The sequence below is a fragment of the Mercenaria mercenaria genome, chromosome 10, assembly GCF_021730395.1.
Source record: "Mercenaria mercenaria strain notata chromosome 10, MADL_Memer_1, whole genome shotgun sequence".
Taxonomy (NCBI): Eukaryota; Metazoa; Mollusca; class Bivalvia; order Venerida; family Veneridae; genus Mercenaria; species Mercenaria mercenaria.
In genome coordinates, this window is record NC_069370.1 from 73,614,335 (window position 1) to 73,639,527 (window position 25,193).

The following is a 25,193-nucleotide window of genomic DNA, read 5'->3' on the forward strand; positions in this document are numbered from 1 at the left end:
ACATATAGGGAAAAAAATCTTCTTGCCTAGGTCTAGGCTTTTGATATTTGGTATGTTGCATTGCCTAGTGATTCTCTACCAAGTGTTCAAATTATTCCCCAGGGGTGAAAAGAGGCCCCTGCCCTGGGGGTCCCAAGTTTTACATAGACTTATATAGGAAAAAATATTAAAATTCTTCTTATCTGAAAGTTCAAGGCCTAGGCCTTTGATATTTGGTATGTAGCATTACCTAGTGGATCTCTAACAAGATTTTTCAAATTATGCCCCTGGGGTGAAAAGAGGCCGTGCCCCGGGGGTCACTTGTTATACGAGTTATATAGGGAAAAATTTACTTAAAAAAAATATAAGATCATATTTCCTAGACTGTTTAATTATAATTACCTAAGGACCCTAAGTGATAAGAATCACCTAACTATGACCTTGACCTACTGACCTACTTTCTTGCTTTTTAAGATACAGCCTTGAATTTCGGATGACATATACAGTTTTGTACACCAGTCTTAAAACTGACGTTCATTGACCATGAATTTGACCTACTGACCTACTTTCTTAATATTTTAGCATCAATTTGGCTTTTGAAACATGTAGCTCATATTACTCAGGTGAGAGATCCAGGGTCAGAAAAACATGAACAGATCGACAAAGTTAGGATCAGATATAACACAGATTGACATTTTTATCTTGACTATTGGAAGTATAAGTAGAGCTTTGGACTCATCCTTGCGTCTGTGTCTGTGTCTGCATCGGCGTCACAATTTGGTTAAGTATTTGTATGTAAGCTGGTATCTCAGTAACCACTAGTGGGAATGTCAAGACCATACAAGAATCTTCATGTACTTTGGTTTTTATAGATATAGTTGTTTTAACAAGTGCACTGGTAACGAGTAAAAATGTAAACAATGGACTCTGTCTAAGAATCATTGGAAAAAATGAATGACAGTCATTCCTGACAGCGAATGCTAATGACTTCATGTAGTACAGAAAAGTATGTAGTTTGTAATTGTAATTTCCTATTGATTGAAATCCTCTCAAAACTTGTAAAATTATTGTTTAAATTTGGACAAGCTGGCTGTCTTTGCCGTTCACCAGCTGCTAATGGTGCAAATGTAAAAGAATCGGTGTAAGGTATATTTCACTGGTACTAACAGTTGGTAAGTTCATACTCTAACAATCATGTCTGAGAAATTTGGGCACTTTTGACAGATTAAAAATGTTAGCAAAATTAGATTATATTTTTTCTTTACACAAAAATTGCCGTTAGCTCACAAAGTCAATACACCGTAATCTGGAGTACTCTGAACATGTTATTGTCACAAAATTGTTCCAGTTCATTTAATGCAGTTGGGTAGAGATTATGTGTTCACCAATTTGACTGAAATACTTGATCTTCTAAACGAAGATCTGAGAATGACCTATTCACATACGTCTTCTGTATATTTTGGATTTCCAGTATTGTTATTTTTATTTTCACAAATCTATTTTTATTTGAACCAATCAGACGACTTGTTCGAATGTCAAAGAGTAAGAAAAATTTGCAGTCAGTCCAGGGCTTGAACCCAGGACCCCTCGCTTACAGATCAAGTGTCCTACCGACTGAGCCTACCGACTGAGCTAGCCGGCCATTTGACATTTATGACATAAGAATTGTAGATACAACGACTTGTATTAAAGCTCTGCAGATGCTGAAGTGGTCATCTCGTAATGGACGAGGTCTATCAATGAATTCGTGTTCAGATAAGAAGGTAAAATATATTCATTTAATGTTAATGTAACTGTGTAGAACCTTTTTTGAAATCACTGTATGTGAAAATCATCGATGAACACTTGTCCAAGTCAACAATGTCTGACACATTAAGGTTCTATATGTTGTTCAGTCGGTGTAAAAGTTAATTATTCAGCAATTGTCAAAATGTAACTCGCTAATTTACAACAGATGAAGAATCCCGGTAGAACTTTGGTCCGAAATCGCTAAAGACTTGTTGTCGTAATAAATACCACGGATACATTAATGTGGCGCTAAGTCTTTAAAGTGAAAAAGTATCCGTCTTAGATGGAAGAATTTATGTACGAAAACGTTGGTTGAGGGATTTATTGACGTCTTCACATACAAAAATCGCTTAATAGAGGTGGTCGCAAGTACGATGTCGACTGTATCGAAAACCAAGACTTTTTTAAGCTTGCAGAATGTTGTAAGTTAGCTTTCGATTGGCCAGCGGAAGGGTCGTCAGAACGAGGCTATCAATAGTTCGTGTTCAGATCCTAAGCATAGCGTAATAGGAGATGTACTTCAGTCAGATTGTGTGTTCACTTACACTGCTTAGCTGTAGATACTGCTGTTATTGCAGAGGGGTGGAGTGTCTGCCTTACGTGTGAGGGATCATAGAATAGAGCCTTGTCAGAACTTAAATATTTGCATTCTGTATTTAAAGTTTATCAGGCTGTTCAAGATGGTCTAGAGCAGTTCTTATCTAATTTTCAGCTAACTCTGTCAAAATGTTTAATGGCATAATTTCTCGACCGTATTACATAACCTGCAGGACTCTCCAAGTCTCTTTTTGACTTATGGTCCTTGGAATACTCAAAATTCTAAAAGCGCATTGTGTGTTCTCTCTTACTTGAACACACCAAACTTGGTCACAGTTTAATGGGCATAATATCTTTGAAAAGGTTGATAACCAGCTTGATCATCCAAGTCTTTCTTGAGTTATGGCTAAAAATTATTCAAAATTGTGCTGGTTGACGGTGTCCACTTTATAACTTATACAGCTCTTACCCACCAGTATTCACCAAACTTGGTCACATTGTTTTTGGGTATACTATCATGGCCAAGTTCCATAACCAACCAGGTAGTCTTTGTTGTTAGCTCACCTGAGCAATGCTCAGGTGAGTTTTTCTGATCGCTCAATGTCCGGCGTCCGGCGTCCGTCGTCTGTCGTCTGTCGTCCGTCGTCTGTCAACATTTAGCTTGTGTATGCGATAGAGGCTGTATTTTTCAATTAATCTTCATGAATATTGGTCAGAATGATAACCTTGATGAAATCTAGGCCGAGCTCGAAAATGGGTCATCTCGGGTCAAAAACTAGGTCACTAGGTCAAATCAAAGAAAAACCTTGTGTATGCGATAGAGGCTGTATTTTTCATTTAATCTTCATGAATATTGGTCAGAATGATAACTTTGATGAAATCTAGGCCGAGTTCGAAAATGGGTCATCTCGGGTCAAAAACTAGGTCACTAGGTCAATCAAAGAAAAACCTTGTGTATGCGATAGAGGTGGTATTTTTCAATTAATCTTCATGAATATTGGTCAGAATGATAACCTTGATGAAATCTAAGCCGAGTTCGAAAATGGGTCATCTCGGGTCAAAAACTAGGTCACTAGGTCAAATCAAAGAAAAACCTTGTGTATGCGATAGAGGCTGTATTTTTCAATTCTTCTTCATGAATATTGGTCAAATGATAACCTTGATGAAATCTAGGCCGAGTTTGAAAATGGTCATCTCGGGTCAAAAACTAGTCACTAGGTCAAATCAAAGAAAAACCTTGTGTATGCGATAGAGGCTGTATTTTTCAATTCTTCTTCATGAATATTGGTCAGAATGATAACCTTGATGAAATCTAGGCCGATTCGAAAATGGGTCATCTCGGTCAAAAACTAGGTCACTAGGTCAAATCAAAGAAAAACCTTGTGTATGCGATAGAGGCTGTATTTTTCAATTGATCTTCATGAATTTTGGTCAGAATGATTGCCTTGATGAAATCTAGGCGGAGTTCGAAAATGGGTCATCTCGGGTCAAAAACTAGGTCACTAGGTCAAATCAAAGAAAAACCTTGTGTATGCGATAGAGGCGGTATTTTTCAGTTGATCTTCATGAATTTTGGTCAGAATGATTACCTTGATGAAATCTAGGCCGAGTTCGAAAATGGGTCATCTGGGGTCAAAAACTAGGTCACTAGGTCATATCACGTAAAAACCTTGTGTATGCGATAGAGGCTGTATTTTTCAATTGATCTTCATGAATTTTGGTCAGAATGATTGCCTTGATGAAATTTAGACCAAGTTTGAAAATGGTCATCTGAGGTCAAAAACTAGTCACTAGGTCAAATCCAAGAAAAACCTTGTGTATGCAATAGAGGCTGTATTTTTTAACTGATCTTCATGAAATTTAGCCAGAATGATTACCTTGATAAAATCTAGGCTGATTTCGAAAATGGGTCATCTGGGGTCCAAAACTAGGTCACTAGGTCAAATCGAAGAAAAACATTGTGTATGCAATAGAGGATGTATTTTTCAATTGATCTTCATGAAATTTGGTCAGAGTGATTGCCTTGATGAAAACTAGGTCAGTTTTGAATATGGGTTATCTGAGGTCAAAAACTAGGTCACTAGGTCAAATTAAAGAAAAATCTTGTGTATGCGATAGAGACTGTTTTTTTTCAGTTGATATTTATGAAATTTGGTCAGGTTGATTGCCTTAATGAAATCTAGGTCAAATTTGAATATGGGTCATCTGAGGTCAAAAAGTAGGTCACTTGGTCAAATCAAAGAAAAAACTTCTGTATGTGATAGAGGCTGTATTTTTCAGTTGATCTACATGAATTTTGGTCAGAATGATTGCCTTGATAAAATCTAGGTCGAGTTTGAACATGGGTCATCTAGGGTCAAAAACTAGGTCATATCTAAGAAAATACTTGTTTTATTGCAAGAGACCAATTTTTTGGTCCAATCTTAATGAAAATTGGTCAGAATATTTGTTTCCATGAAATCACTAGGTCAAACATGTTTTACACTGTTATGGAGTGTTTCTTAGGTGAGCGACCTAGGGCCATCTTGGCCCTCTTGTTTTTTATTAGCTCTCCTGAGCAATGCTCAGGTGAGTTATTGTGATTGCTTGATGTCCAGTGTCTGTCGTCTGTCTGTCAACATTTAGCTTGTGTATGCAATAGAGGCTGTATTTTCAAAGATCTTTATGAAATTTGGTCAGAATAATTGCCTTGATGAAATCTAGGCCACGTTCGAATATGGGTCATCTTGGGTCAAAAACCAGGTCACTAGGTCAAATCAAAGAAAAACCTTGTGTATGCGATAGAGACTGTATTTTTCAATTGATCTTCATGAAATTTGGTCAGAATGATTGCCTTGATGAAATCTAGGTCAAGTCCAAATATGGGTAATCCGGGGTCAAAAACTAGGTCACTAGGTCATTTCAAAGAAAAACCTTGTGTATGCAATAGGGATTGCATTTTACACAGGATCTTCATGAAATTTGATCAGAATGTTTGTCTGGATGAAATCTAGGTCAAGTTAGAATATGGGTCATCTAGGGTAAAGAACCTGGTCACCCGGTCAAATTAAAGAAAAACCTTGTGTACGCAATAGGGGCAACATTTTACACTGGATATTCATAAAATTTAGTCAGAATGATTGCCTTGATGAAATCTAAGTCAAGTTCAAATATGAGTCATTTGGGGTAAAAACTAGGTCACTAGGTCAAATCAAAGAAAAACCTTGTGTATGCGATAGAGGCTGTATATTTCAATTGATCTTCATGAAATTTGATCAGAATGATTGCCTTGATTAAATCTAGGTCAAGTTCGTATATAGGTCATCTGGGGTCAAAAACTAGGCCTCTAGGTCAAATCAAAGAAAAACCTTGTGTATGCAATAGGGACTGCATTTTACATCGGATCTTCATGAAATTAAATGAGAGTAGTTGACTTGATGAAATCTAGGTCGTGTTTGAATATGGGTAATCTTGGATCTAAAACTAGGTCAGTAGGTCAAATCAAAGAAAAACCTTGTGTATGCAACAGGGACTGCATTTTACACCGAATCTTCATGAAATTAAATTAGAATAGTTGACTTGATGAAATCTAGGTCATGTTTGAATATAGGTAATCTTGGATCTAAAACTAGGTCACTAGGTCAAATCAAAGAATGACCTTGTGTATGCAACAGGGACTGCATTTTACACCAGATCTTCATGAAATTTGATCAGAATGTTTATCTGGATGAAATCTAGGTCAAATTCGAATATGGGTCATCTTGGGTCAAAAACTAGGTCACACGGTATAATCAAAGAAAAACCTTTAGTAGCAATAGGGGCTGCATTTTACACTGGAGATTCATAAAATTTAGTCAGAATGGATGCCTTGATCAAATCTAGGTCAAGTTTGAATATGCGTAATCTGGGGTCAAAAACTAGGCTGCAAGGTCAAATCAAAGAAAAACCTTGTGTTTGCAATAGGGACTGCATTTTACACTGCATTTTCATAAAATTTGATCACAATGTTTGTCTTGATGACCTCTAGGTCAAGTTTGAATCTGGGACAGGTTGGGTCAGAAACTAGGTCAAATCAAAGGAAAAGCTTGATAACACTTTAGAGGCCACATTTATGACCATATCTTCATGAAATTAGGTCAAAATGTTTACCTTGATGACCTTTGGCCCAATTTTGAATCTGGGTCATCTTGGTCAAAAACTAGGTCACCTGTTAAAATAAAAGAAAAACCTTGTGTATGCAATAGGGGCTGCATTTTTCATTTTAAGTGCATGAAACTTTGTCAGAATGTTTGTCTGCATGAAATCTCAGATTAATTTATATCTGGGTCAAGTGGGGTTAAAAACTAGATCAACAGGCAAATCAAAGAATAAGCTTGTTTACACTCTTGGGGCCACATTTTTATTCTATCTTCATAAAACTTGGTCAGAATGTTTTTTATCATAAAGTCTTGGATTATTTCGAATCTGGGTCATGTGGGGCCAAAAATTAGGTCACTAGGTCGAATGAAAGGAAAAGCTTGTATACACTCTAGAGGCCACTTTTTTGCTCCACTCTTCCTGAAACTTTGTCAGAATGTTTGTTTTTGAACAAGCACGAATCTGGGTCATGTCAAAAACTAGGTCACTAGGTCAAATCAAAGAAAATACTTGTTTACACTCAAGAGACCACATTTTTGGTCCAATCTTAATGAAAATTGGTCAGAATATTTGTTTCCATGAAATCGCTAGGTCAAACATGTTTACACTGTTATGGTGTGTTTTTCAGGCGAGCGACCTAGGGCCATCTTGGCCCTCTTGTTTGAGTTATGTACCTTGTATAAGCTGGTATAGAGAAAACTGACAACTAGTCTAGTACAGTAAAACCCAGAAGTAATTTGATGTGATAGCACATTGGCACTCTATTAAGATTTTTTGTATTTCTATCAAGCATTTTGAGGGGGCATGTGTTGGCAAAATTCTTGTTGTATGTATGCTTTTGTAGATGTAGGACAAAAATTTATGCAAATGCTTTTCATATAGTGTTGGTATAAATATAGTTCAGAAAGTAAATGGACTACAATCAAAGGGAATTTGAAGTAAAACTGAATGTAGTCTACTTTTGGATATATCATATATCTGAATATCAGGGCTCTGGAAATTTTGAAAACCCAATCGGTCCGAAACAAAATTATGTCACGTCAGTAATTATTAAGGTTACCCCAAACGCTATATATACATGTAGTCATGCATTCATTTATAATGTGATAGTTCAAAGAAATAAGTGTGCCATGCATTATAAAAGATATACCGTTCACAATAAGTAATCATACAACGATAAAAGTCAATCTGTGTTATATCTAATTGTTACTTTGTTGGAATATTCTTATTTTCTCGAGAAATACCGAAAAGGACTATTTTGCAGAGGCATTTTAGCGCTGTTGTACGTCAGAAACAAATTTATTAAAAGTTGTCGCTGTGGGATTTCACAGCATGGAGTGGTCCTATGTGCTTGCATTGTGCTGTAGCTAGCCACTACATTTTGCCAATTTTATAAGTTAATGTCAGCCCTGTGCCACATCGATGCCCGGCACTACCATCTCCGAGAGCCAGCTGTTAGCTCGTTTGAACATCACAGGAATGTTGCACAGAGCCTTTTCAACATAAAATGAAAAGGCAACCTAAATGAAGAAAATGATACATATATACGCTATCTGGCACGAAGTATTAACAGTAATTAATGATAAAGTTCAATTTTGTTAACCATGTATGAAATTTATAGACATATTTTGTATTTTATATATTTTGTATTTTCTTTACAAATCAGATAATTATAACAATTATTTATGTCGGCTCCCAGTGTGATGTCCTATTAAATACAATAACCATTTTCTTGATTTTTACCCGTGTTCAAACAATGTCTTTTAAATTTAAACAGCCCATTTGATAAGCTACCATTAATTTCTCTTTATCGTCAAACAAAACTGGTATGGCGTAAGACAGTTGGTCAAGGTAAAAAGTAATGAAAACATTAACAAGGTACCCAAAAGTCGGCAAATGGTCTTTTTTAAGAAAATCCGTCCCAGTCAAAAGCAATTGGTCACAATCAAAAGAATCTAAACATTGGATTCGTCTAGCTGCATACATTAAAGGACGTACTGCGCGAACACTGTATCGACACATGCTGATTACGGATCGATTACAAAGGTGACAGTCGGATGTTTGACACGGTTATTGATGATCATAGGGCGGGAACAACAATTTCCTGCTGGCAGGTGGTCGATTATTGAGATTTCAGGCGAATTATTAATTTTTTGCTCCATTTTTATTGGACCAATTTTTTTTTTTTTTTTTTTCATTTTTTAAATCGTGAAATTAAAAGTGAAAAATCAGTCCAAAACCGACAATACGGCAAAATTCCGGAGCCCTGCTGAATATAGTGCAGCTTTTGGTTTCAGTTTTAGTTATATGATTTTAACATTACTTTAATAAGCAAATTATACACAGTGAAAAGTTTTTCAATGGGTCACCAGGAACTGGCTAGACGTATTAGACACTTTGTCTTTCCCACTCATCCGATTGTTTGTACAACCACCCCAAACAGTTAAGACAATAACTTTAACTCTACAAGGGGAACTTTAATGTTATTTGATAAGAAGATTGTTGATAACTGAAAAACAAGCTGTGTATAGTATAGATTTCTCATCCCAAAATAATTGAGATGCAACTTGTATGTTATGTAAATTCGTTATGTCATAGCAGTTAGAATTCAAGCTCTGTATAATGTAAGTCAAATAAAATGTAAGCTCTGTTTAATGTGAATTCGTTATGTCACATCATTTGAATTGCAAGCTCTGTTTAATGTAAATTCTTTATGTCACATCACTTGAAATGCAAGCCCGGTTTAATGTGAATTCATTATGTCACATCACTTGAAATGCAAGCCCAGTTTAATGTGAATTCATTATGTCACATCACTTGAAATGCAAGCACTGTTTAATGTGAATTCATTATGTCACATCACTTGAATTGCAAGCCCTGTTTAATGTGAATTCATTATGTCACATCACTTGAAATGCAAGCTCTGTTTAATGTGAATTCATTATGTCACATCACTTGAAATGCAAGCCCCGTTTAATGTGAATTCATTATGTCACATCACTGAATTGCAAGCCCTGTTTAATGTGAATTCATTATGTCACATCATTTGAATTGCAAGCCCTGTTCTAAGTGAATTCATTATGTCACATCACTTGAATTGCAAGCACTGTTTAATGTGAATTCATTATGTCACATCACTTGAAATGCAAGCCCGGTTTAATGTGAATTCATTATGTCACATCACTTGAATTGCAAGCCCTGTTTAATGTGAATTCATTATGTCACATCACTTGAATTGCAAGCTCTGTTTAATGTGAATTGCAAGTTCTGTTTAATGTGAATTCATTATGTCACATCATTTGAATTGCAAGCCCTGTTCTAAGTGAATTCGTTATGTCACATCACTTGAATTGCAAGCTCTGTTTAATGTGAATTCATTATGTCACATCATTTGAATTGCAAGCACGGTTTAATGTGAATTCATTATGTCACATCACTTGAATTGCAAGCACCGTTTAATGTGAATTCCTTATGTCACATCACTTGAATTGCAAGCTCTGTTTAATGTGATCGACGATATATGACCATTTTGTGTCGATTCGCCGTAAAACCCAACTCACTCACTCACTGTTTAATGTGAATTCATTATGTCACATCATTTGAATTGCAAGCACGGTTTAATGTGAATTCATTATGTCACATCACTTGAATTGCAAGCTCTGTTTAATGTGAATTCATTATGTCACATCACTTGAATTGCAAGCTCTGTTTAATGTGAATTCATTATGTCACATCACTTGAAATGCAAGCCCGGTTTAATGTGAATTCATTATGTCACATCACTTGAATTGCAAGCTCTGTTAACGTTATTCTATTAAGTCGCAGCAATTTAACTGAAAGTTCACAAGTTCTGTGTTTTGTAAACTTACGTCACAGCAGTTTAAATGCAAGTTCTGTTTAATATAAATTGATGATAATGACATCCGCTTTAGCTGAAAAGCAATAACTAACTTATTTTCACACAACCTTAATTATTTTCCCATCTTTATCATCTACATTATAAGGAAACTTACAAATACTCACCTATTACAACTCTTTGGCTCTATTTGACTGGGCCATTTCATAACTTTGGCCAACATTTTAACAAAATTATGCTTGTTTTAACTTACAAAGGTAATATAATTTGGAAAGGTTTTAAAAAGACGAGTGTGCTGTCATTAGACAACTGTTGTTATTAGATAACATCAGCTATGTTTTAATATGATAAGCAGTAAAATAATGAACAGCATTAATTGTGTCATGCTCACTATTCCATTTGTCTGGGACACTAGTCATTGAGCACAATATTTTTACAGCATACAGTCAAATACCATTACCTCGATATTCAAAGGACCTCAAAAATTGCATCGACGTATCCGAAGTTTGACGTAACGATATCGACTATCTGGGACTACATTTCGTACGTTTTGGACGTCTATATTGTCATTATATCACATGCTTCTTTCAGTATATTTGAAAGGGGAAAGAAATAATATAAAACGTAAATATGATCTTAATTTAATTGACAAATAAAACATCTTAATTAAAAATTACACACATACATACAACCTTTTAATTTTTTAAGACTAATAACTGGTAATTAAATGCAAACTTGCTGACATTTAAATTCGATTATAGATTAGATAACAAACAAAACAAACACACAAACTGACAATAGGTTGCTTTTCACACCTTACAAATAACATTGATTATTTTTTACAAGCTGTGATATCGACTAAACCAGGTGTAAAAACAGTACAGGTAAGTTGACGGGACTGAAAAATCTCATCAAGCTAAACAAAATATCGAGCTAATGATATCGAGGTAATGATAAATAATAACATTAAAATTTATAGAGAAAAATCGGGACCGACTAAAACACATCGTGCTAACCAGAGTATCGAGGTAACGATATTCGACTGTATTTGCAACACTCCCTATCTGTTTTTATCAAAAAGTTCCAGTCAAATACTGCCATAGTTATTGAGCTACCTTTACTTTAACCTTTAGCCTGATGGTGGCAAGATATTCTGCCTTTGCGACCAGTGCAGACGAAGATCAGCCTGCACAGATGTGCAGGCTGATCATGGTCTGCACTGTCCGCTATTCAGTCAGTAAATTTTTAGTGAACACTCCTTCAAATAATTAATGGCACTGTCTAAATTGAATGAGGGACTAGTTCATTTTAGAAATTTAGCAGAGTAAAGGTGAAACCCATTCATAAATTGACAAGAGAATATTCTTTACCAGTTATAAAACTATGTTCTTTTGTATTTCAGACGAGGTGGTTATGGTGGTTACCCATATAGGGGTGAGTTTTATGGTGGAGGTTATGGCGATTATTTGTACCCTTCTTATGAATATTACGTATGAAAACAATGGCAGATCCCATCATGCACCACAAAACCCCTGGTAGAGTATCCCCTCTGCAGCTTTCCGCAAAAAAGACATGTATAAATATTCCTGAGGAAGCTTTAATTGTAGTTAAGATATACAGGCACCAATGCTAGCACAAATGTTTTGTTTTGGGCAACATTGTCATGTTTTGACCTTTAGCCTGCTAGCGGCAGGGATGTGCAGGCTGATCATGGTCTGCACTGTTTGCTATTCAGTCAGTAAATTTTCAGCAAATAACCCTTTGAATAATAAGTGGTACTGCCCATTAAAGAAATTTAGCAGGCTAAGGGTTAATTAAGAGCAATTGATGAGATTTGATTTTTATTTGATTTTGCAAAAACAGAAGTTAGTGTTGGATGCCCAAAACACAACAGGCAATAGCTATTGTCAGATTTGCTGCACTGAGAGCATAAATTTTATAATTGCATAAACAGATCCCAGTAGATACACTGTGAGCATAAATTTTACAAGAACAAAAACAGATATCCAGCAGATATTGCACTATTTATTTGAATTGTCAAAACATGTTCCCTGGCTTTCATTATATTCTGTTCACACACCTATAAAAGATTAACGTGAAAGCCAGAAACATGTTTTGGCAGTTCAAATAAATAGTACAATACACTGAGAGTATAAATTTTACAAGAACAAAAACAGATTCCAGAACATTTTGCTTGTAAAACAATTGCTTTTTGCATATTTTTAAGATAGTTTAGAAACAAAATCTCATGTTCAAGTGTTCATTATATGACCAGACTTCAATATTATAAAAGGATCACTTTTAGTCAAAATCTGCTCTTGAGTCCATTCCCTTTATTGTAAAGTCTTAAATGTATATTATGGAGATATAGAAAGATTATAGCAGATGTTTATTCTCTTTATTCACAACTGAAATTCTGCAGAATGAAAATGCTAATTTTGTTTTATCTCCATAGAAATTTATGCCTTGACATTGATTACAGTCTATTTGTTGCATTGTCAGTTGTTAAATTAATTTGAATTCCTATCTTTTAAACTTGTACCCTCAGCGTTTCTTAATTCTCAAAAGGACAAACAAAATCTTAGCTTAGAAATTTTTGGTATAGAAAAGGAAAGTCATTGTTTTATTGAATGGTTGTCAATTTACAGTTTGATTTGGTTTGGTAGGATTTGCCATTTTTATCCATGACTTTGTCTGAAAATCTAAAACTACTAAAACATTCCTTCCTGTCAGACGGTTTTGCTTTCATGAAATACTTTCTTTTAAAGTAGTCGCTAAAATCTAGTTAGTAGGCCTTCACTAACGTAATTACTTTTAAAAGTTTTCTGTGTGCAGTTTTAAATCTGTTATCTCATGAATAACACTAAGTATGAAATTTAAAAAAAGTACTTTGTACAGATTTTAATGAAAGTCAAACATTTGTTATTTATTACCTTGATTTTAACCAGAATACATAATCACAGTGTTTAACAGGTAATGCTGATTTGCTGTAGTGGTACAAAATGAGGTATATGCTATAAATTATGGTCATTTTAATGGCAGCTTACACCAGGTAAGTGAGTTGTAAACTGACACAAAGTCCTATGTGCATACAGTAAAGATGGGATAAAACTGTGATATGGAAAAGACTGCATAGGTTTTTAATGTGAGCACTACTGCAGATTGGTGTTATCAGTTGGACACAATGGTGTCGTATCGAATGCAGTATTCAGTAGGAGTACAGTATTTAGTTTGCATTTGCAAAGGGAGGTTTCAATTGTCTAGCATGTGATACTGTGTCTTAACCTTTTAACATATATATAGATCTATATCCTGTGTGTTATTTGCTCTTTATAGATAATTCTATCTGAAATGATATTAATTAATTAATAATTAGCATTTAACCTTGCACTTGCATAAATTGCTTCAGTTTCTCTCAGTTTACAAGCATCTTGATGCAAGGTTCATGTATTAAGAAGCTTTAAGTTGATAAATGTTTCTTCAAGAAGATTAAGTGAATTGCACCTAATAGGAGTTGCTTCAAGTTGATACAGGTTTCCATATATTTCGATAAAATGCATCAAGTGTAAAATTATGTTTGTAAGATGCTTCAAGCATAAGTTGATTCAAGTTGTTGTAGTTGCTTTAAGTTGATACAGGTTTCTATATATTTTGATAAAATGCATCAAGTGTAAAATTATGTTGGTAAGATGCTTCAAGCAGAAATAAGTTGATTCAAGTTGTTGTAGTTGCTTAGTTTATACAGGTTTCTATGTATTTTGAGAAAATGCTTCAAAATGTAATTAGGTTAGTAAGATGCTTCAAGCAGAAATAAGTTGATTCAAGTTGTTGTAGCTGCTTAGTTTATACAGGTTTCTATATATTTTGAGAAAATGCTTCAAAATGTAATTATGTTAGTAAGATGCTTCAAGCAGAAATAAGTTGATTCAAGTTGTTGTAGTTGCTTTAAGTTGATACACGTTTCTATAAATTTTTATAAAATGCATCAAGCATAAAATTATGTTGGTAAGATGCTTCAGGCAAAAATAAGTGGAAGTTACTTAGTTTATACATGTTTCTGTATATTTTGAGAAAATATGGAAATAAGTTGATTCAAGTTGTTGTAGTTGCTTTAATTTGACACAGGTTTCTATATATTTTGATAAAATTCATCAAGTGTAAAAAAAATTATGTTAGTAAGATGCTTCAAGTGGAAGTAAGTTTATTATACCCCCCCCCCCCCCCCCACCAAACATACTTCAGGTGGAAGTAAGTTTATTATACCTCCCACCAAACATACTTCAGGTGGAAGTAAGTTTATTATACCCCCCCCCCCCCCACGACCAAACAACATGATTGGGGAGGGAGAGGGCTATATAGGAGTCAGTTTTGTCGTGTCACGTCCCTTCACATCACGTCTCGAAATCTCTATCTCAGTTATTACTAAATGTATTTGATTCAAACTTAAAATAGATGTTCCACCTTATCACCCACATTATGTGATACAAGGTGCATAACTCTGACATCAATTTTTCATGAATTGTGCCCCCTTTTACTTAGAATATAAGGTTAATTATGATGCATTTTCACTATATATCAGTTATTACTAAATGGATTTGATTCAAACTTAAAATAGTTGTTTCACCTTGTCACCCACATCATGTGACATGAGATACATAACTCTGACACCAATTTTTCATGAATTATGCCCCCTTTTACTTAGAATTTAAGGTTAATTTTGATGCATTTTCACTATATCTCAGTTATTACGAAATGCATTTGTTTCAAACTTGAAGTAGTTGTTCCACATCATCACCCACATCATAATTATGACACAAGGTGCATAACTCTTGCACCGATATTTCCTGAATTATGCCCTCTTTTTGCTTAGAATTATACTTACATAGTGTTTTGATATACTTTATCTGTACCTCTCTTATTATTTGATTTTTTCTAACACAGACTCAAGCTGTTGTGCAATATTCATCCACCACTGGAGTCATTAAACACTCCAGTTACAGTTCTTGACAGATTTAAATGTTTTTGGTACACAGGTGTAAGATCATAAAATAATGCACGGAGGGGCACCTGGGGTCTTCCTCCACCATCAAAAGCTGGAATGTAGCCATTTCACCTATAATTGTGTCTGTGCAACGTTAAACCCAACAAAATAAATAAATAAATAAAACATCATAAAATACAGGCAAAATTCGACTTCGGCTAGAAACCACCAATTTTATATGTAGTTATGACCTCTTTCCAACTTAAAATTTGTCAAACTCATAGTTGCCAGACAATAACTCACAAAAGGCTTGACACATTTAGATAAATTTTGGTACACAGGTGTAACATCATAAAATACAGGTCAAGTTCAATTTAAATTGCACCTTCTTGTGGCCATGTCTTTCTAATGGTTGCCATTCTTCTGTGACTAGACCTGTTGTGGGGGTATTCGTCACTCCTGTGACAATTCTAGTTCATGTTGTTCTAGTTGCTTTAAGATGATACAGGTTTCTATATATTGTGATATATTTTGATGGGGCCTCCGTGGCCGAGTGGTTAAGGTTGCTGACTTCAAATCACTTGCCCCTCATCGATGTGGGTTCGAGCCTCACTCGGGGCGTTGAATTCTTCATGTGAGGAAGCCATCCAGCTGGCTTACGGAAGGTCGGTGGTTCTACCCAGGTGCCCGCTCGTGATGAAATAATGCACGGAGGGGCACCTGGGGTCTTCCTCCACCATTAAAAGCTGGAAAGTCACCATATGACCTATCATGTGTCATTGCGACGTTAAATCAAAAAAAAAAAAAAAAAAAAAAAAAAAATATATATATATTTTGATAAAATGCATCAAGTGTAAAATTATGTTGGTAAGATGCTTCAAGTGGAAATAAGTTGATTCAAGTTGTTGTAGTTGCTTTAAGTTGATAAGGTTTCTATATATTTTGATAAAATGCATCAAGTGTAAAATTATGTTGGTAAGATGCTTCAAGTGGAAATAAGTTGATTCAAGTTGTCGTAGTTGCTTAGTTTATACAGGTTTCTATATATTTTGAGAAAATGCTTCAAAATGTAATTATGTTTGTAAAATGCTTCAAGCGGAAATAAGTTGATTTAAGTTGTTGTAGTTGCCTCAAATTGATACAAATTTATATCCATTTTTATAAAATGCTTCAAGTGTAATTGTGTTGATAAGATGCTTCAAGTGGAGAAATAAGTTCATGCAAGTTGATGTAGTTGCTTCAAGTTGATGTTAGAAGCTTGGAATTGAAATGAAGTGCTTTAAGTTAATAAGAATTGCTTGAAATTGATGTAGTTTATTTCAGAATGAGTTACTTCAAGTTATTGTAGGTATATTCAATTTCATATGGCATATTTTGCTTTCAGTTTTATCATATCACCTTAGGGCAAAAAGTGAATAAGTCCTTCTTTAAGTCAATGGATTTATCCACTTTTTGCACTGAGGTGACATATTGTGAATTTTTATTAATTAAAGTTGCTTCAAATTCATATTGGTGGCTTCAAGATTATTAAGTTGATATAAGTTGATTTATATTGATAAAAGATCCTTCAAGTTGAATTAAGTTGATACAAATTTATATAGGTTGCTTCAAGTTTATTTGAAGATTAACTTCCATTTTGTTTAGATGGCATATGCTGATGTTGAGATAGTATTAATTAATAATGGTTCATGTTCTAATATCTTACAAACATATTCGTAGTTTTAACTAATATCAAAAAGAAACAAATTTAATGTCTGTTTGATACTGCTAGTTGTTTAATGTTACTGAAAGGAGAAGTAGAGGTATATCTTGTGCTGGGCATGTGGTTTCACTTTACTTGATAAATTTTGGTTAGTATAGTTCAAGGTGTTGTCTAGAGGGCTCGTGTAAAAAGGTTTGGTTCAGTGAATGAAATCAGTTGAATATGTAATTGTCATAAATAGTTCTTATTTGAATCTATTTTATTTTCTGTTGTGTATGTAGATTTTCCAAAGATGATATGGATTGTTTACAAAACGCTGCCAGATTTGCACAATTGAACATGAACTCTAGTAGCTCTGTTTATCTTGACTATTGTTTGAGCACCTATTCATTAAGAAACTAACACTTGTAAATTGAGTTGCTTTATATATTTAGATATTGTCTCCATTATATTAACCAGCACCATGTGTATATAACTGGGTTTAGGAACCAGTCTCAAAAATGGACCTTTCCATTGGCAAATTTCAAGATTGTGCACAGAATTAACCAATCAGATGCTGTAGATTTGAGACTTTTTTCCAGATTCAGTTTGGACAATTATTTAAGTGTAGACATTTCACTCACATTATGCTTACCATATAACCATATACTTTAGACAAATTAATATACTAACAGACTAAAAACATAAAATACTGTCTATAAAAATACTAATTTTTTAAAGAGAAAAATTGTTATAGGCTGTACTTCTGGTTTACCTTTTTTTCAAAACATCTGTTGTAGGTATCTCTTTGATATATAAACTCCCAGCATACAGATGTGTTGGGAGTATGCTATATAGGAATCATTTTGTCCTTGTAGTGTGTCAGCCTGTGCTTGGATTAGAGCATCAAACTGGGGAAAAGATATCCACACATTGATGGTTAGGGAGCTGAGTAACAGTTTAAGCAAAAAAATAGAACAGTTCCAGTTATAGATGTTTAAAAACAACAAGTCAGAACATAAAAAAGGGAATTGACAGTTATGATATCCATAGATTTATGAAAAACTAGGTCACTAGGTCAGATTTAAGAAATTCCTAACATTATTGATTTCCTTTATCAATGGGTAGAAAGTACTCAGATTTCATGTGAAGCTTTAACAGTATTGTGAAAAGTACGAGATTGCTTTACAAAAATTAGTAACAAGGTCAAATTTACTATAATTGAAATCTGTAAATAACAACATTTGTGAAAAACACTGGTTTGATATTTTCAAGACTTACAAAACATACATTGTCATAGCACAACCTTATTACAATCAAACCAAATGCTTCCATCAGGTAACTAGTTCTCAAGATCAATTAAAGACAATATACATTTGTATTCTTAGAAAATACTGTCTTTTTTTTTTTGGTATCCTTGCTGTGGTTTCTATGATATTTATGCAGGTCAAACCTGAGGAAAAGTAGGTCACTATTTCACTAACTAATTATTGCACAGAAACTTATTGAACTTGATATACAGTCAAAACTGTATTAAGCAAATAGTCAAGGGAGGGTCACAGTTTGACTTCTTTAGGCAGATGGCTCCCAAAGACAGGTTGAAATAAGACTAGAAATCTTGTTTAACTGACTGGCTGCTTAAAGCAAGCAGTTGCTTAATAAATGTGTCTCCCAAGACAAGTTTAACTGTAGCAGCATCTACCTTAAAGTGCCATAATTATTATACAGTATGGATACAATGGGAATGTAATAAAACCAAGTCCTGCATTTTAAAGCAAGCATTTTAGTGGGGATATGAATCACAATCATTGTAGTTCTATTTTTATATTATTACATTAAACCTATTTGGAAAATATTCATAATGCATTTTCAAAGTAGAAGTTATATGTAATACCATATTTAATATACAATGGTTATTGAAGTTTTTATACGCCCATCTCTGAAAGAGCGGGGCGTATTATGTGAACAGCCATGGCAGGCGGCGGGCGGTTGGCGTCCAAAGCATGTTTATTCTTTTAAGTTGTCTATTCTCTTAAGTCGAACAGTTTTCATCCGATCTTCACCAAACTTGCTGACAATGTTTGTGGGCATAATATCTCGCCCAAGTTCCAGCCAAATTGCCCAAGGCACTCTTGGATTATGACCCTTGACTTTCTTGAAAAACTGCATATTTAGCCTTGTCCGCTCTCCGTAAGTCAAACAGTTTTCATCCAATCTTGACCAAACTTGCTGGCAATGTTTGTGGACATAATATCTCAGCCAACTTCGATAACCAGTCAAATAGCCATAGGCACTCTTGGATTATGGCCCTTGAATTACTCAAACTGTAAATTTAGCCTTGTCCGCTCTCTAAGTGAAACAGTTTTCATCCGATCTTCACCAAACTTGCTGACAATGTTTGTAGGCATAATATCTTGGTCAAATTTGATAACCACCTAAATTGTCCCAGGCACTCTTTGATTGTGGCCCTTAAATTAGGCCAAGTTGGAATATTGTGTATTTTGTGACTGTCTGGTACTCTTGTTAAGTTCTATAGAGATTTCTTTTGATTAGCAATAGTTGGGACAAAAAAAACAACTGATATAAGAAAAGCACTAGCAAAATTCATGAAATAAAATATTCTGCAATGTATGCATTAAATGTCAACTGTTTGATCCACTTTTTCCATAAGTTTTTTTCTATATTTTCCCTGAAGAAATAGGACAATTCAATTTCTGTAATATCTGTCCTTAAGGTCTCTGAGGGGGGTAATAGGTAATTTTTATATGCCTGTCTCTGAAAGAGCGGGGCGTATTGTATGAACACCCGTGGGCGGGCGGTCGGCATCCAAAAGCATGTCCGCACTCAAAGTGAAACAGTTTTCATCCAGTCTTCACCAAACATGCTGACAGTGTTTGTGGGCATAATATTTCGGCCAAGTTCGATAACCACCCAAATCCCCCCAGGCATTCTTGGATTATTGCCCTTCAATTACTCGAAAAACTGCCAATTTTGCCTTGTCCGCACTCTAAGTCAAACAGTTTTCATCTGATCTTCACCAAACTTTCTGATAATGTTTGTGAACATAATATCTCGGCCAAGATCGATAACCACTCAAATTGCCCCAGGCACTCTTGGATTATGGCCCTTGAATTACTCAAAAAAACTTTGAATGTAGCCTTGTCCGTCCTCTAAGTCAAACAGTTTTCATCTGATCTTCACCAAACTTGGTGACAATGTTTTTGGGCATAATATCTTGGCCAGGTTTGATAACCACCCGATTTCCCCAGGCACTCTTGGATTTTGGCCCTTAAATTTATGTAACTGAGTATTTGGCCGGGCGTATTTTGTGAGTCTTGCACTCTTGTTAAATTTTCTAAATATCTTGATTGCTTTTAAATTTTTCATTAGCATATGATTTTGATAGGGAATTTTTTGTTTTTGACTTCAGCTACTTTAAACTGGATACCAAGATGCTCTTATTCTAAATACCCCCAGATATATGATATATAGGGGCTATATTGGAGTAGTGCATGCCTGTTCATCTGTTTGTTGACTCCACTCCATATTCTGTTAACCAATGGGAAAATTTTCATAAAACTAGCATCAGTGTTAATGTCATGAAGACAACATACAGAACCCACAACCTAGTCACTGTGTCTGAGGTTAAGGTCACACTTGGATGCCAATGGTCAAATAGCTTATATATGTGTCCACTCCATATCTTCTTTACTGCAAGTATTTACCTCATGGACATGCAGGGTGCACAATCCAGGTCACTAGGTCCAAGGTCAAGGTTACAGTTTGAGGTCAAAAGTCAAAAAGCTTAACTTTGTGTCCCCTTTGGCTTGTCTAAAATGCTTGAAAGATTTTCATAAAATTAGCATCTCATGTTAACCTCATCCAGACGACATGCAGAGTGCATTATTCAGGAAATAAGGTCCAAGGTCAAGGTCAGACTTAGAGGATGGAGATGGAGTAGTCCCTGGTCCATGCCTAACCACTGGAAATAATTTCTTTAAATTAGCATGATATGCTGACCTCATCAAGACAACTTGCACAGTGTACAGCCCAGATCCCTAGTGATTTATGTTTGATTTGCCAATCCTATTCTGTCATTCATTTCGCATAAACTCCGAAAAAAATTAATTCATTTCTTCTATTTACATATTTCCTTTCCATTTGCAAACAAGGTTATATTATAAATTGCGCACATTTTGTTGTATTTAACATTAAAATCAGCTTCCCGGCCATTCTGTTCACCAGACGGAACATAAATTTGGTGACGTCATCTAAGGAACATTCTCCCTGACTATACGAAAACGTTGTCAAAACAGCAGCCTGTTATCACTAAGCACGGTTGTTGTAAATTTGGCACCCTTTCCTTTTGCTGTTCGTACAAAATGAAGGTCAATATTTTCAATGCAAGAGAATAATGTGAATGTAAATATTAGATAATAGATTTTTGCAACTACATTTTGGATGAAATGTAAAAACTTAATAGCTTGATGTTGTTGACAATTGATAACCTGTATAATCATAGACTTTTGATTGTCAACAATATCAAACTACTTGTTTTGAAATTGGAAAAGTATAATATGCAACCATGATTCAGAGTGATCCTGATGGCTGATACACCAGTATATAGTTTTCACTATACTCAGAATAAGAGAAAGTAAACTGCTCACAGGGATCATCCATAGACCTGAATATATCTTTACCTGGTTATACTGGAAATTCTTGAGGTAATGAGGGGTCTCTGTTAAGGTCACAGGTTTCAGATCGACTGTCCTACACCTGTGTGGGTTTTAGCCCTGCTCTAGTTATCAGAAGCTCCGTAGATCTGTCTGTTTGTGCCTCCATAATGCCCAAAGGGGCGCCTGGGCTCTTCCTCCACCATTGGAGCTGGAACGTCACTATCTGACCTGACCTGTGTCAGAGTGACTTCAACCCCAACAAAGAGGAGAAAAATATCTTATGATTTCTAGGACTAATTTGCTGATGTAGGACTTTAGGAAAAGTTAAAAAGTAGCTTTAAATATGGTATTGCATTAACTCGTCACTTGTATTGAGAACTGTTTACTAAGTATTCAAGAAGAATTCAAAATCAGACAAAAGTAACTACAGACCAATATCAATACTCCCAATTTTATCTAAACTTATAGAAAGACATGTATCCAATCAAATGAAAAACTTCCTAGAAATAAATAATCTTCTCCATTCAAAACAATCAGGCTTTCGTTCAAACCATTCTTGTGAAACTGCCCTCACCAACATAATTGATGAATGGATTACTGCTATAAATAATAACTCCTATGTTGGAACTATTTTCTTAGACCTGACCAAAGCCTTTGATCTAGTAAATCACTCTCTGTTAATAGACAAATTAAAACTGTACAACTTCAGTGAATCTTCTATAGCATGGTTATCATCATATTTAGAGAACCGTTCCCAAAAAGTTTGTGTAGCTGGTCAGCTATCTTCTGCCCAAGATATTTCTGCTGGTGTACCCCAGGGCTCTGTTCTGGGGCCAGTATTGTTCATACTGTATATCAATGACCTTCCACTACACACAGGTAAATCATCAATTGACATGTTTGCAGATGATACAACAATATCTGCCATGGGTAAATCAATAACGGAAGTACACAAAACACTACAGGCTGACATAAACACTATTGAAAATTGGTGCACTGATAACTCAATGCTTCCTAATACATCTAAAACAAAAGCTATGTACATCACTGCCTCATATAACAACAATAAAATAACAAATCACACAACCTGTAATACTATTCAAATGCAGGGTCAAGCACTTTCATACTCATCCACTGAGAAACTCTTAGGAGTGCATGTTGATAAACATCTAAACTGGAAGTATCAGGTTGAACAAACCATGAAAAAATGCAATACATATTTATATCTTCTGTTACGAATAAAATCTTTCCTAAACTTACACTCCCGAAAGCTATTTTTCAATGCCTATATTTTGCCACATCTTGATTATTGCTGCACTATATGGGGAAACTGCAGTGACGAGCTTCTAGAAACTGTTTTGAAATTCCAAAAACGTGCTGCAAGAATTATTCTTGACAAAAAATTTGATGCCCCATCCGCTGAATTATTTACAAAATTGAAATGGATGACTTTTTCTGACCGAATTAAATACAAAAAAGCAATCCTAGTATATAAATCGATTCATGACCAATGTCCTAATTATCTTACTTCAAAATTTACTGAAAAGCAAACATTGTGATCGTGAACTTAGATTTAGAGAAAATGATGAACTAGTAGTACCTATGCCAAAAAAGGAATTTTTTCGCAAATCTTTGCACTATTCTGGAACAGTTATCTGGAATAACATACCTAAATATATACGTACTTCAGACACCCTGGAGAAATTTAAAAGATCGTACCTTCAGTGGCAATACTCTGACAGTACAATAAGTCATAATTGCAATTAAATGTCAGGAAATACTGTCTCTACCATCTCTCTCCATTTTCATTGTAAATAGTTACTTCAGTTGTTAAATTAGTGTCCTGTATTGTATATAATCTTTCATTCTCATATTATTTTTCTGATAACATTAACTTTGTGTGTTTTATTTTGTCATATTTTTATCCATGTTTGTATATAGCCATGTATATGTGGACCATATTGTAAATTGGCTTAGCCAAATATGTTATCCACTATAAATAAAGTCGTTATTATTATTATTATTATTATTAAGTCATTTTTGTTTAGGAGAATGAACTATTTTGTTAGGACTATTCATTCATTTTTTTCATATATGGTTATATGTTGTTATTTTTCAGAATATTCATCTGCTTACACGGGTCCTGGTTACACATATGCTGGTTATGATGATGGAGACAATTATTATACATATCATTGATGAATGACCTTCACCTTTATTGATGAAATTGAACTTTGACCTTGAAATTCAACCTCAGTGAATAACTGAGTGATAAACACTCTATAATTCTGCCTGTGATATACAAAACATTCAAGAAAGCTTGAATTGGTGTAAGTGATTGTTCTTAGAGGAGTAGCCAGTTATATTGACTTTTTATGTCAGTGACCTTGACCTGCCATTTTATCTGTGATAGTGAAAATGCAAGTGTATGAGAGAGATACTGTTGTATGATATATTTTTGTATAAATTTAGAGCAGATGTGAAAAAAATAACCAGTCATTTTTCCATGGGTAAAAAAACTAATTTTTTCACTGGTACTTGATAGACGTATTACAAAACATTACATGCCCCTCAAATAGAGGGGTTTTAAACATAGTGGACCATATATTTTATATTCATTTTTTTTTAATTGAAAATAGGATTCTTGAATAATTTGAACTCAAATATTGAAAACTAATTTCCATCAATAAGAATAAATAGAACTACTTTGGACAGATTTTGTCGCTTTAGAATTAGGGAATTAATGATGTGACTCCTGCATTTGTGTATCTCACTAAAATAGCAGCTAAAATATTCTCTATTGGTTATTATATAATATAAAAGTCTTCTCAAAAGAATCTGCAAATTGCTGACCAAAAACTTCAAAATATGGCTCTTAACTACTCTCTGTCTGTTGACTTTAATTTTGACAGGGACTTTGAACTAAAAAAAAGAATGAAAGAGAAAATTCTCTATTACTATTTTTTTACTCATTACAAGTGCATAATTGGATTTAAGGTTGTTAGAGTGAAATATTATAAATATATCTCATTTTACAAATACAAAAACTCTTTACATCAAACCGGTGCTAAATTAAATAACCATTATAGACATACAACATAGGGGCTTTGTGAATCTCAGTTTGGCCATTGAGAGGTGCATTGTTTGTATACAATTCTTTTAAAAGGTGCATTAAACTATATTTTGGAAATAAAAGAATTTGTTTTATACATTATTGATAACAAAATTATTCTTTTGATCATGCTTCTTTATTTACAATATGCATTTAATTTAGTTATTATAGGTTATATAAAAACCTTTTCATCTGTCTCAAATAAAAGCCAAATTAACACTGTCAATTAAGATGCAATATGTCTGTATTTACAGAACTCTTTTACTGATTATATAATGTTATGTATGTCAAATAAAATGTATTTAATGTTTTGTAAAGGATGTTTACTAATGTTTAGAAAGCTGAATAGAACAGATTTTTGATGTTTTGTAAAAGATGTTTATAACGTTTTGTACAGAATACAATCTGAATGTAATCTGGATTTGAAATAGTGATCATCAAATTATAGTTCAGTTTATTTTGAGCAG

General features: G+C 34.4%; 1 protein-coding gene across 11 annotated transcripts in view; it reads left to right on the forward strand.

Moving 5' to 3' along the window:
* Positions 1 to 25,193, forward strand: part of LOC123561292 (uncharacterized) — a 164,833-nt gene that overhangs the window by 78,524 nt on the left and 61,116 nt on the right. For all 11 annotated transcript variants that reach the window (XM_045353558.2, XM_045353548.2, XM_045353560.2 and 8 more), the window contains one exon: positions 11,679 to 11,710. In XM_045353558.2, coding sequence (XP_045209493.2) covers positions 11,679 to 11,710 — 32 coding nt within the window. The remainder of the gene's footprint in view (positions 1 to 11,678; positions 11,711 to 25,193) is intronic.